General features: G+C 52.1%; 1 protein-coding gene across 8 annotated transcripts; it reads left to right on the forward strand.

Annotated features, from left to right (window-relative positions):
* The first annotated feature begins 202 nt into the window (after positions 1–202).
* On the forward strand, positions 203–11,390 carry KCNA2 (potassium voltage-gated channel subfamily A member 2). Of its 8 annotated transcripts, none has more exons than XR_007630220.1 (3): positions 953–1,455; positions 2,384–9,974; positions 10,028–11,390. XR_007630220.1 is itself a non-coding variant. In XM_050327135.1 (3 exons), exon 3 carries the CDS (start codon positions 3,611–3,613, stop codon positions 5,108–5,110), a length of 1,500 nt encoding a protein of 499 aa, XP_050183092.1. In that variant the 5' UTR covers positions 953–1,455; positions 2,384–2,773; positions 3,425–3,610; the 3' UTR covers positions 5,111–11,390. The 8 variants fall into 8 exon arrangements, 7 of the variants coding, with proteins under 7 accessions (XP_050183090.1, XP_050183092.1, XP_050183087.1 ...); XM_050327135.1 differs by having other exon boundaries at positions 2,384–2,773; positions 3,425–11,390; XM_050327130.1 differs by having other exon boundaries at positions 2,384–2,773; positions 3,428–11,390.
* The last annotated feature ends 498 nt before the right edge of the window (positions 11,391–11,888 follow it).

The following is an 11,888-nucleotide window of genomic DNA, read 5'->3' on the forward strand; positions in this document are numbered from 1 at the left end:
CCAGGGATATGATTATTTCCCAGTGGTTGAAATCTAGGTCTCCCGCTTGGGAGGAGGGGTGCGGGGGGGTGAGAGGGGTGGGCAAGGGCGGGGAGACGCTCGTATTAATCTTATGAATATTCATGGAGAAGCTTTGCTGGCTCTGGGGGTTGAGTCCGGGGTAGAGTTTGGGGGGCCGGGGGTGAGAGGTGGTGGCAGCGGCGCGGAGCAGCTGCTTGTGCATTCGCCGCATGCCTGACTGCAGAGCCGAGTGTAAGTTGGTGCCTTTTTCTCTCCCCTTCCCTCACCCCCAACCCCATCCCTGCATCCTTCCCCTCTTCCCGCTGCTTCCCCCTGCTTAAATAATCCTGGCCAGGAGCGGTGCAAAAGGAGGGACTTTTGATTCAGACGCAAACACGACCCCAAATCTTCACCCCTCCGAGACGCAGCCATGGCTCCTGCCTGCAGTGCGGGCAGGGAGAGAACTCCGGGGCTTTGGGCAAACCTTCACCACCTCCACCCAAATCCCCCCCTCCTAAATTTGCATGGATTAACCCTAAAAATGCTTTGAAGAGGGGGGCGGAGGTTGTTTGCTAGGAAGGCAGGTGATGGGGAGAAAGTAGGAGAAACTGAGTGCCGGGATAGGTGATGTCAACTCAGATGATGTCGCAACCGCTGAGCATCACAGCTTGGGTTTGGAGTCACAGAAAGAAGCACAGAGCCCATGACAAATAAAAATCAACCTGTTAAAATAATAATAATTTAAAAAAAAAAAATAAAAAAGAAAGGAAATTTCTGTGCCGTTGAACAAATCCAGGGTGTTTTGGGAAAGGAGGAAGGGGAGGAGAGAGTTTAGGGACAGGAGAAAAACTGTGTGTTTATTTAAAAAAATAAATAAATAAATAAAACCCCGAATGTTTGTTGAATGGGGGGGGGTGGGTGTTTGTATTTTTTGGTGACATGGGCATTTGTGGCTGCCAGACCTTTCCTGCAGCAGCAGAAAGATGGTGTTTGTGGTGCTCTGGCGTGATGCTTGGAGGAGCCAGGGAAGGTCAAATCCAGCTCAGCTCCTGAGCGGGTCGCTGGGGAGCGAGTGATGGGGAGGCAAATGCAGAAAAAGGAGATAAAACTGGGACAAACGCGACCTCCCCTCCTGTGGGCCTGGCAGAAAAGGGTTAAGAGAAGCGGTTGAATGCTGCAAGCCTCGTCAGGGTTGTACTATTTTTTCTAGTGCATAAGGAGAAGGGAGAGGAGGGTTGCACGGAAAAGGGAAATTTCCGAGAAAAGAGGGATCTGCGGCAATATCTGCACCTCGGGGGATGAAGAGAGGAACCAACAGGCATAAATGGCCTGGGGACGGCTGAAATCTCTGCCGAGGAGATTGGCACCGCGGGGTTATTTTCCACTTGCCTCCCCTACCCATTTCTGTAATCCTGGCTCAAAGTAGACAAGTCGAGTTGGAGCTGAAGAAGGGAGGTTAGAGGGGTTTTTATTTCATTTGGGAGGGGTGGGGGAAAAAAGAAAAAAAAAGAAAAGCAGCAAAAATGAGAGGTTGGTTGTCCCTCTCCGGGTTGAGCATCTCCGTGGCGCGAGGCAGTGCAGGATGATCCCAAGGAGCACTCGCCGGGAGCAGGGATGTGAGGATCCGGCACCCACCGGGGACACGAGCCTCAGCATCCCCAGGAGAAATTGCACCCGGCGGAGTCGAATTCCCGAGGGGGTGGGTCGGCCGTGGGGGGCAGGGGGGAGGCGGGGGAAGTGTTGGCTTTTGGGAGGACGGGGAGGGTGGATGGAGGTCGCGTGGGTCGGGGCCTGCAACGTCGGGTCCTTGGAGCCACCAGCGGCGGTGTGTGTGGGGGGGGAAGGTGGCCTTGAAAGGGGACAGACAGGGACCGGTGGGGAGTTCAGTCTGGCGAATGAAACCGGAGCCTCCTGAATCACCGGGGGACGCGACGCAGCGCCGTGAGTGCCGTGCCCGGTGGGTGCCGTGCCCGGTGGGTGCCGTGCCCGGTGGCTCCCACCGGCTCCAGGGGGCTTGGCGATGCTGGGGGACCCTCCGCGGCTTTGCAGAGCCTCAGCGGCCGGGGTGGGGGGGTTGCGTCGTTCTTTCCCCCCTCCACCCCCTCCTCCATCCTGCGCCTGGCACCGGCTCCCCCGGGCAGCGGCCCCGCGGTGCTGAGCAGGGCGCAGGGAGATGGGGCTCTGGCTTTTTCCGCCCTGGCTCTAGCGCGCTCTCGCCCTCGCCTCGCGTTGCAGTGCGGGGCGGGCGAGCAGCGGGCGAGCAGCTCTCGGGTAAAGAAGAAAGGGGGTGCCCGGAGGAGCCGCGGCTTTGCAGATGCTCCTCTGGGACCCCCCGCCACCACCACCCCCCAGCAGCTTGTAACCTTCTCGGTGTTTTTTCCAGGCGATGCCACACCTCCCGAGGACACTGGGGACATCGGGTTTTGCTGAGCTTAGCAGCTTTTCACCGTCGTACCGAAGGCATCAGACAGACGCTCATCTGCCCTGAAGTGCAGATCTGCAACAGCTCCCGGGAAGACTCTGTCTCTCTGTCTCTCTGTCTCTCTTTTCTCTCTCTCTCCAGTCCAAACCATTACAAGACCTGACTTCCACCATCTGGGAATTTAACCCCTCTTATGTCCCTTCTCCTTTTTCTACGATGACTCACCATTATTTTTAACTTTGAAGAGAGAGGAAATTATGGGGATCTTGGAAGCCTGTATTTCTCTCTAGGATTTCCCCAGGGGTCAGATAATCGGTGTTACTAAGAGACACTAAGATTTGGCTTCTCCAGGTAATGTGATTTGTTTTCTGTGTGCCATGGTGGTTTGCAGAGGATGACAGGAGCCGGGACACCAGCGGCCGAGGAGGGGGACTGCGGTGGTCCATGGGGGAATCGCCGGCTCCGCATTCCAGAGCTTGGCTGCAGGCAGGGAGGGCAGCATGTCGCCGAGCCGCCGCTTCGTGGCTAGGGCAAGAGGATTGGGAAGGTGTTAAAAGCCGAGTTGGAGTTTTTCTGGAGGGTTGATTGCCTGAGATCCGCACGGTTAAATGTTGATTAACCCTTCGCTGCATGCCTGGGAATGACCTGAGCCCCGGCACCCCGTGGGGTCCCCTTGCCACTTTAGGGCTGGATGGGGTTATTTTTCTTCCTTCCTTTCTCTTCCCTTTCCCCTCCTTGCCTTTTTATTTTTAAATTGAAATTTTGATTTTTAGCCAAAAAATAAGCCCTGCTTTGCCAATGCCAGTTTTTCCGTGCTGGTTTTGAACAGGTGATGGTTCCTCAGGTGTTTTACTCTGTTCCACCTAATGGGTTTAGACGGGAGTTGTTGAACTCTGTCCCACAGAAGGCAAATTAACCCCCCCCCCAAGGAAGGGCATAGACATGCTAGTGAAGGGATCTGCTCTCCTCCCCCCAACTTTATTCCATCTCTCTCTTTCTCAGCAGGGGTGATTTTCTTTCTCCTTTTTTTTTTTTTTTTTCCTGTATCTCATCCCTTCGCCTTTTCATGAGACTCTTCCAACCCTACATACCTGTCCTTCTGCAGGATAGTAGCCCTGCCCTGAACCTGATCCCACCACCGGGCCCTGGGAAGAGCTTAGCATAAGGATTTCTTTGAAAACCCCCAATATGACAGTTGCCACTGGAGATCCTGCAGATGAAGCTGCAGCTCTTCCCGGTCACCCGCAGGACACGTATAACCCCGAGACCGACCATGAGTGCTGCGAGAGGGTGGTCATCAACATCTCGGGGCTGCGCTTCGAGACGCAGCTCAAGACGCTCGCCCAGTTCCCAGAGACCTTATTAGGGGATCCTAAAAAGAGGATGAGATATTTCGACCCTCTCCGGAACGAGTATTTCTTTGACCGGAACAGGCCCAGCTTCGATGCGATTTTGTACTATTACCAGTCCGGTGGGAGGTTGAGGAGGCCGGTTAACGTGCCCTTAGACATCTTCTCAGAAGAGATTCGATTCTACGAACTGGGGGAAGAGGCAATGGAGATGTTCCGAGAGGATGAGGGCTACATCAAAGAAGAGGAGAGGCCGTTGCCCGAGAACGAGTTCCAGAGACAAGTGTGGTTGCTCTTCGAGTACCCCGAGAGCTCGGGCCCTGCCAGGATTATAGCTATTGTCTCCGTCATGGTGATTTTAATCTCCATCGTCAGCTTTTGCCTGGAAACCTTGCCCATTTTTCGGGATGAGAACGAAGACATGCACGGCAGCGGGCTGAGCCACCTCCCCTATTCCAACAGCAGCATGGGCTACCAGCAGTCCACCTCCTTCACAGACCCCTTCTTCATCGTGGAGACACTTTGCATCATCTGGTTCTCCTTCGAGTTCCTGGTGAGGTTTTTCGCCTGCCCCAGCAAGGCTGGGTTTTTTACCAACATCATGAACATTATAGACATCGTAGCCATCATTCCCTATTTCATCACCCTGGGGACGGAGCTGGCCGAGAAGCCGGAGGACGGCCAGCAGGGCCAGCAAGCCATGTCCCTGGCCATCCTCCGAGTCATCCGCTTGGTGCGGGTCTTCAGGATCTTCAAGCTCTCCCGGCACTCCAAGGGGCTGCAGATCCTTGGGCAGACTCTCAAGGCCAGCATGCGGGAGCTGGGCCTCTTGATATTCTTCCTCTTCATCGGCGTCATCCTCTTCTCCAGCGCCGTGTATTTTGCCGAGGCCGATGAGAGCGAGTCCCAGTTCCCGAGCATCCCCGACGCCTTCTGGTGGGCCGTGGTTTCCATGACGACTGTTGGCTACGGAGACATGGTCCCCACCACCATCGGGGGGAAAATAGTGGGTTCCTTGTGTGCCATAGCTGGCGTATTAACGATTGCCTTACCAGTGCCCGTCATAGTGTCCAACTTCAACTACTTCTACCACCGGGAGACGGAGGGAGAGGAGCAGGCTCAATATCTGCAAGTAACCAGCTGCCCAAAGATCCCCTCTTCCCCTGACCTAAAGAAAAGCAGAAGTGCCTCTACGATTAGTAAGTCTGATTACATGGAGATTCAGGAAGGCGTAAACAATAGCAATGAGGATTTCAGGGAGGAGAACTTGAAGACAGCCAATTGCACCCTTGCTAACACAAACTATGTGAATATCACCAAAATGCTAACCGATGTCTAATCGCTAAAAAAAAAAAAAAAAAATCTAGTGGTGTATTTAAAAGCTGAAGTGGAACAATTGCAGATATTGAGTGCTGCTCTGCATTGTAGTTAACACAGTTATTTTCTACGGTGTATATTTGGTTCTGCATGGGAAGCAATAGCTGTGTAAGTGACTTTTAACCTTCGATTTCCACACTGAATAAGCATCCGTGCAAAACAAACAAACAAAACAGACAGACAAACAAACACCCCCCAACAAACCCAAACCATTTCGTTGTCCTTCTCCCATCCCAGGCTCGTGGGTTTCCCGAGGGGTACGGAAGGGATTTGGAGCAGCAGGATGGGGGGTACGAGGGGCAGCTCCAGGTTGTGCCAGCTCCCTGTCCTGGGTGACAACCCACCTTCCAGGGAAGGGCTGGGAAAGGTCAGGCAGAACTTAACGAAGGGGGCGATGTGGGCGAAGTGTCAGAATTGCTGGAAGGCTCCGGTTTCCACCCTGGGAATGCCAAGCCCGGCCGCGTCGCCCGGGCTCGTGTTTCATAACTGAAAATGCTGCATGCTGCAATAGTTTCAGCCACTGCAGTGTGCCAGTGTGAGGCCCAGGGGAGGGATAATTAGTGTGACAGCACATTATTTATTAAGTCTTAAATTTTCTATTGCCAGGCATCGGGAGGGCTGGGTAAATAAATCAAGCGCTTGGATTTTAGGATTTCTTTAGATAACACTTCCATCCCCGGTGTTTCCAGGCTCACCAAAGACATCTCCACTAATCTGTTGAAAATGAGTTGGAAAAAGCATCTTTTTTTACATCTATATATAAAACTGGAGCAACTATGCTGTGGCCTACAATATATTTATACTGCAGTGAAATTTAACCAGTAATACAGTACAGCTGCATGGATATCTGTTGCATGAATCTGAATATTTAATACACACACAAATATATATTTTCTTAGTAGACTATACGATATTCATGTTTATAGTGTTTATAGATTCTCCGGTGGCTCGAAGGAGATTCATGGGAGTTGAAAAAAAATCTCAACTGCAGTTAAAAACAGGACGGGGAAGGCGCGTGCTGACAACAGTTGGATAAGATAACGAGGCAAAGCCCGAGTGTCCGAGCATTCAGACACGAGAGCCAGCTAGAGCGAGGGAAGGTGAGCTGAAAGTTAAACACCTGCACTCGTTATGGGGCGAGTAATTAGTCATTAATCTTGGTGTCGGGAGCGGAAAGCGCAGGGCGGATCAGAGAGGGCACAGGGAGCAGGTGGAATTGCAGGTTCTGGCTCTCCCGGATTGTTTGGTCAGCAGTTTTCAGCCGTTCCCGTCTAATCCTTGGGGTGTGTGTGTGTATGTAGATATTTAGAGAGCGACTACAGGGCCGGATCCTCAGCAAACAGAGCTCTTGGGGCATTGGGGATTTCCTGATTTAGGGGTGCTGGGATGGTGGGACAGGGGCTGGAGCAGGATGACCTACCCCGTGGAGCCCATGGGATCACTGGGGAAGGGCGTGTTTTGGGCTGGAAAACTCCTTTTCAACCACACAGAGCCCCAGGGCTGGGGGTTTATTTCTTTGTGATGGAAAAGGCACGTGCTGAGGGTGGGCTGGATCTGAGCTGCTGCCTCTCAGCCCTTGCTTTGCCTCCTTCCAGGGTCTTTAGAGTGGTGAGTTGGGGTGCAGAGAGCCTGAGGATGTCCCTGCTTCTTCATCCCTGCTGGTGTTTGGGGATGGGAGCTGTTGGTTCAGGGGGAATCTCGTCTGCTTTCCCCATTCCCATCTGGATTTCCTTGTTTCTCCCCCATTGCTGAGAATCCCCAGGGAAATCCTCTGATGTTCCTCTGATGAGTCAGGAGAGAGGGATTGAAATCTCTGCCAAGGTTGTGGTCCATCAAAGCCTCCCTGGGCTGCAGAACAAGGTTCAGCTGGGGTGAATTTGGGCTGAATTGGGGCACAGTCAGTGCTGTACTCGCTTGATGTGTGGGCACCAGGAGAGAACCCTCCAGCAGAGAATGTGGGGGAGGTCAGAGACCCTTCCTGAGCTCAGAGAGGAAAACCCAACTAAATAACAATAAACCAACCGGTGCTAACATGTCCTAACACCAATGGTTCCAAATGATGCTCTGGGGCCGGATCCACCTCGGGCTGATGTGGCTTCACTCAGCCAGGTGGAAACACTCCTCAGTTTTGTTGGATTGGTTGATTGATTGATTGATTGGTTGATTCTGGCCTGGCTATAATCAACATCATGGTTTGTGCATGGGAGTCCTGCCTTCTGCTTGGGGCCAAGGACCAGCAGCATCCAGGACCAACAGCAGCCTGTCTTTAATCCCATTACATTGGGAACCTTCTGCTCCCGCTTTCCTGCAGCAGCTCAGGAATGGGAGCTTCTGCAGCCCGCTCAAAAAAACCAACACAACCCAAAGCAATAAATTTTGACTCCTGAAGCTCATCCTGTCGGATGGGGCAGGGCTGGCAGGAGCTGCCAGCTTGGCCACGATTCCCAGGGCAGTCGGCCAACTTCCATTGATCCGGCTGGCCGTGGGTTCGTGGAGGCAGGAGCGTGGAGACGAGCACAGGGGAAGCTGCTGGATGTACTGGGAATGCTGCTCGCCCACCTCTGGGTGCCTCCACACCAGGTGATCCCATTCCTGGTCAAGATTGAGGGAAAGTTGCCGCAGGTTGTTTTTTTTTTGGTGGTGGGGTTGGATTCTGTCGGTCGGTGAGACTTTGTGACGTGCCTGGCTGTGAGCTTGGGATGGGTTGGGATGGTTGGCCAAAGCCTGGAGTGCTGCTGTGGTTTGGTGAGGAAGAAGGTTGTGTTTCCCTTTGGGGAGGTGGTGTTTTGGGAATAGAGTTCTTGCAGGATTTCCAAGGCCAGGCAGGAGGGGGAGAGCGGATCCACGAGCAGGATCAGCCACATCCAAACCTTCTCACCAAGCCTGTGGAAGCCCCAAGGGGCATTGCAGGGATAAATGGGGCCAAAGAGCGAGAGTCCACTCTCCTTTTCTCACCAATGTGAACTGACATCTGTCCCCATGGCCAGTCCCTTCCTTGGGACAGATCCTGCACCCCTGGCACTGGGGAAAACCAGCCTTGGTGGGGGATTGGACCTGCTCTGCTCTCGTTTGGGAAACAGGGCAAACAGCCAGATCAGTGCTCAGACATTTGTCCAGGGTGGGAAAGGTCGGGGCCGTGGCTGGAAGGGATCTGTCCGTCTGCACGAAGCAGAGGGGTGCAGATTTCTCCCTTGCACGGAGAAATGGTTCTCCTACAGCTTTTAATGGGATTTGTGCCTGCGGTCGGAGCTCCAGTGCTATTTCTAGCTTTACTTCTGACTCACTGATGTGATCTTGAACCAGTTTTTCAGGAGGAGAATGTGATTTTTTTTTTTGCCTTTTCTTGTTTGGTTTTTTTTTTCCTCAAGGAATTTGTTTTCAGAGGCTCTGGGCCTGTTTCTGTGGAGATGCTGAGCATCCCAACCTCCTCTTGACTCTGAAAGGGTGCAAAAATGAGCTGCAAAACGGCTCAGACTGAGGATGTGAGATTAGAGAGCGGGGAGAGAGAAGTGGGGGAGTCCCAACATCCGTGTCTGATTGCATGAGGCCACTTAACAGAGGTGGTCTGGTTCCTTTCCTCCTCCTGGGGAGAAAATTGCCTCTCTCCAGGGCTTGGGATGGAGGACTGGAGCTCTCTGGTCTGTGGAGGTGCTCCTGGAGGAGACAGCACATCTCTTTTAGATTATCCTTTGTGCCCCAGTTTTGAAGAGATGGAGAGCTGGGAAAGCTTTGGAGAGGTGGAAAGGTGGAAAGCAGAAAGAGTTTTGGAGAGATGGAAAGATGGAAAGCAGTGCATGTTGTCTTCTACATCCAACCTCATGGCCAAACCCTCAAGCAACCTCTCAACCCATTTAATATCTTCCAAAATCTCTGCTAAGAGCAATGGGTGAGGCTCAAATACCAGGTGGATGCTACCATGAGATCAGGAAAAAATGATCTGTGTGGGGCACTGTGTTTTATTGGGAAAAATTAATCTCTGCAGGGAAATTTTGTGTCCAAATCCTCCAGATTTGAATAGAGAGCTATAAGAAGGAGAGGATCTCTTGATTAGCGTGATGGGAGCGTGGCACGTGGGTGTATAAATATGGGCATATTTGTGCATAAATACACAGAAGGAGAGAAAAAGACAGAGGAGGAGGAGGTATTTCAGGAAGGGCCTTGTTTTGTTATCAGATTAATTCCTGGGTCAGCCCTTGAAATCGCTGCCAAAGTCTTGTAGCTTTTGTGGAGCTTGAAAAAGGTTTGGGAATGGGTCCAAGTGAAGGAGAGCTGGATCTGGCTTTGGAAGCAGGAGTTTACCAAGGTGTTGGGGGCATTCATCTCCTTGGAACGCTCTGCAAGCAAGCAGGGTCTCTGCTCCTGCTCCTGAATCCCCATCTTGGACCCATCATGACCATTTCTGTGACTGTGCAGGGAAAGCCAAGGAGAAGTTGAAGGGATCTGGTGGTGACACAAGTGCTGTGCTGCACTAGGTGGGGTTTTGGGGGTTATTTTTTTTTTAATGGGTGGATTTTAAGTCCCTTGAGCTATGGCAAATTTTGGTCCCAGTGTGGTAGCTCCTATTTGGAGCCAGGGTAGGTTTCTCATGGAATCATGGAAGGGTTTGGGTTGGAAGAGACCTTAAAGCTCATCTCATTCCCTGGGCAGGGACACCTTCCACTAGACCAGGTTGCTCCAAGCCCTGTCCAACCTGGCCTAGAAACCTTCTCTCAAGGTCTACACCCATGGGTGTGGTTTATCCCTGGTGGTTATCCCTGGTGGTTATCCCTGGTGGTTATCCCTGGTGGTTATCCATGGTGGTTATCCATGGTGGTTTATCCATGGTGGTTATCCCTGGTGGTTATCCATGGTGGTTTATCCCTGGTGGTTATCCCTGGAGGTTATCCCTGGTGGTTTTCCATGGTACTTATCTGTGGTAGGTTATCCATGGTATTTTTCCATGGTACTCATCCATGGGAGCTGGTCAGTGTGCTGCCAGGGTAAAAAGGGCTGAGGAAAGAAGGACCCAGCCCAAACCATCTTGTTGTGCACCCAGAACAAGGCTGTGGCTCCCTCCTTGCAGCCCTGGCAGCATCCGACCCTCCCCACATCCACCACATCCCTCAGTCGCTCCTGTTGGGCTCCAGCTGCCACTGATGCCAAAATGGGGACAAGGGTCACCCCCAGGTCCAGCCTCTGGCCAGAGCCCTGCCCTCCCCCAGCCCATGGCCTCAGTGTCCCTGTGGTATTGCTGCCCAAATTTCATCCCCTCCCTCGCTCGGAACGGAGTGCTCCGATCCCTCCACATCCCGTTGGAGGGGAGAGGGACCAGCCTGCAGTGATGGGAATCACCCCTGGGGAGCACAGCACTGACTGACACCCAGGGACAAGATTCCCCCAGCCCAGTTGTTGCATGATGAGAGAGAAACTCCTTATCCATGTTTTTTCCTCCAGGGGGTGGGGGGGATGGTTTGGTTTGCCCAAGCTGCTGGACGTTGTGTAACCACACCAGGTCCACACATGAGGGACTACGTCCCCTCCCCAGCCCTGCCTGGCTGTCCTGAGCTTGGGGCTGGTTCTTTTGGGGTTTAGGGGTGTTTTTCTTAATTATTATTATTATTTTTTAATACCTTCTGCTGCCTATAAGCCTGCAATTATCGGTTTGCTCTCGCTCCCTCACTGCCTGAGACCACGCTCTTGTCCTCCAATGTCATCCCCAAAGAGCAAGGGGAGAAAAAAAAAGAAAAAAAAACACAAAAAAAAAGGGTATTGGATCAACCCTGCGTGTGGTGCCTAATTTAAGCCAATCAATAGGAAGAGGAAACCCAAGAAGGACTCATCCTAAGAATGCTGGAGCTGAACCTTTTGTTTCCATGGTTACAGGAGAAATGGGACCAGGAACGGAGAGAGAGGCCTGTAAACTGTTAGGAATTTCAAGTCATTTAACCATGCGTTTGCTAGGCAAAAATTTAGACACCAGCTGTACCTGAATTGCACAGTGTTTATAGACGTTCCTGCTCTTATTGACAGCCTGGGGGTGTCTGGGGGGGTCGGGTGGAAAGGAATGAGGGCCCCCCCCGAGTCAATAAGGCTGCCCGTTGTATATAGGTATATAGATCTGTGTACATACATATCCCAAACTGAGCATTTATTTGCTGTCTGGTTTATCATGAGTGTATATAATTTATTCTTCACAGAGTATTCACGACTTTTGTAAATACTGGCACTAATTAAGAGGAAATAAACATGTATATTATTGAGGAGTTATTTTTGATATCGGCTCTGTGGAGGGTGGGGGAGAGGAGAGGATGAGTGGTTGTATTTTCGAGGTGGTTTTATCTGCAACTGAAACCTTCTGTGAGAGGAGAGAGAGAGAGAGAGAAGCAATCTGAGCCATGGGAAAATCAGTTTGTGCTCCAACATCAGCCAGTTTGCAGGGGCTGGTGGAGGGGGAGATGCTCAGGGAAGAGCTGATGGATCTCCCTGATAGACACCAGGGCTTTGCTCCAAAAAAGGTTCCAGCTCCAGGGGAAGGGGATGGAAGTGGGCTCAGAGTCTTGGGTTCAAGTGTCACTTGTGACAGTGTGGCCACAAGGGTGTCATGTCCCATTCCATGCCTCGGTTTCCCCATCCTTGACACCTTCCCAGCTCCCTCCAAGGACCCAGCAAATCTCAAATCCTAATGCCAGGACAGTGAAAATGCATAAATGGGTGACTGAACCCACAGACAGATGTTGTTGAGGGGGGAGAGAAAGTGTTTA

The sequence above is a fragment of the Myiozetetes cayanensis genome, unplaced genomic scaffold (assembly GCF_022539395.1).
Source record: "Myiozetetes cayanensis isolate MyiCay16 unplaced genomic scaffold, myiCay2020 scf32, whole genome shotgun sequence".
NCBI lineage: Eukaryota > Metazoa > Chordata > Aves > Passeriformes > Tyrannidae > Myiozetetes > Myiozetetes cayanensis.

Bases quoted from the DNA above. Each gene is read 5' to 3' on its own strand.
- KCNA2 (XM_050327133.1), top strand. From the start codon at position 3,611: ATGACAGTTGCCACTGGAGATCCTGCAGATGAAGCTGCAGCTCTTCCC.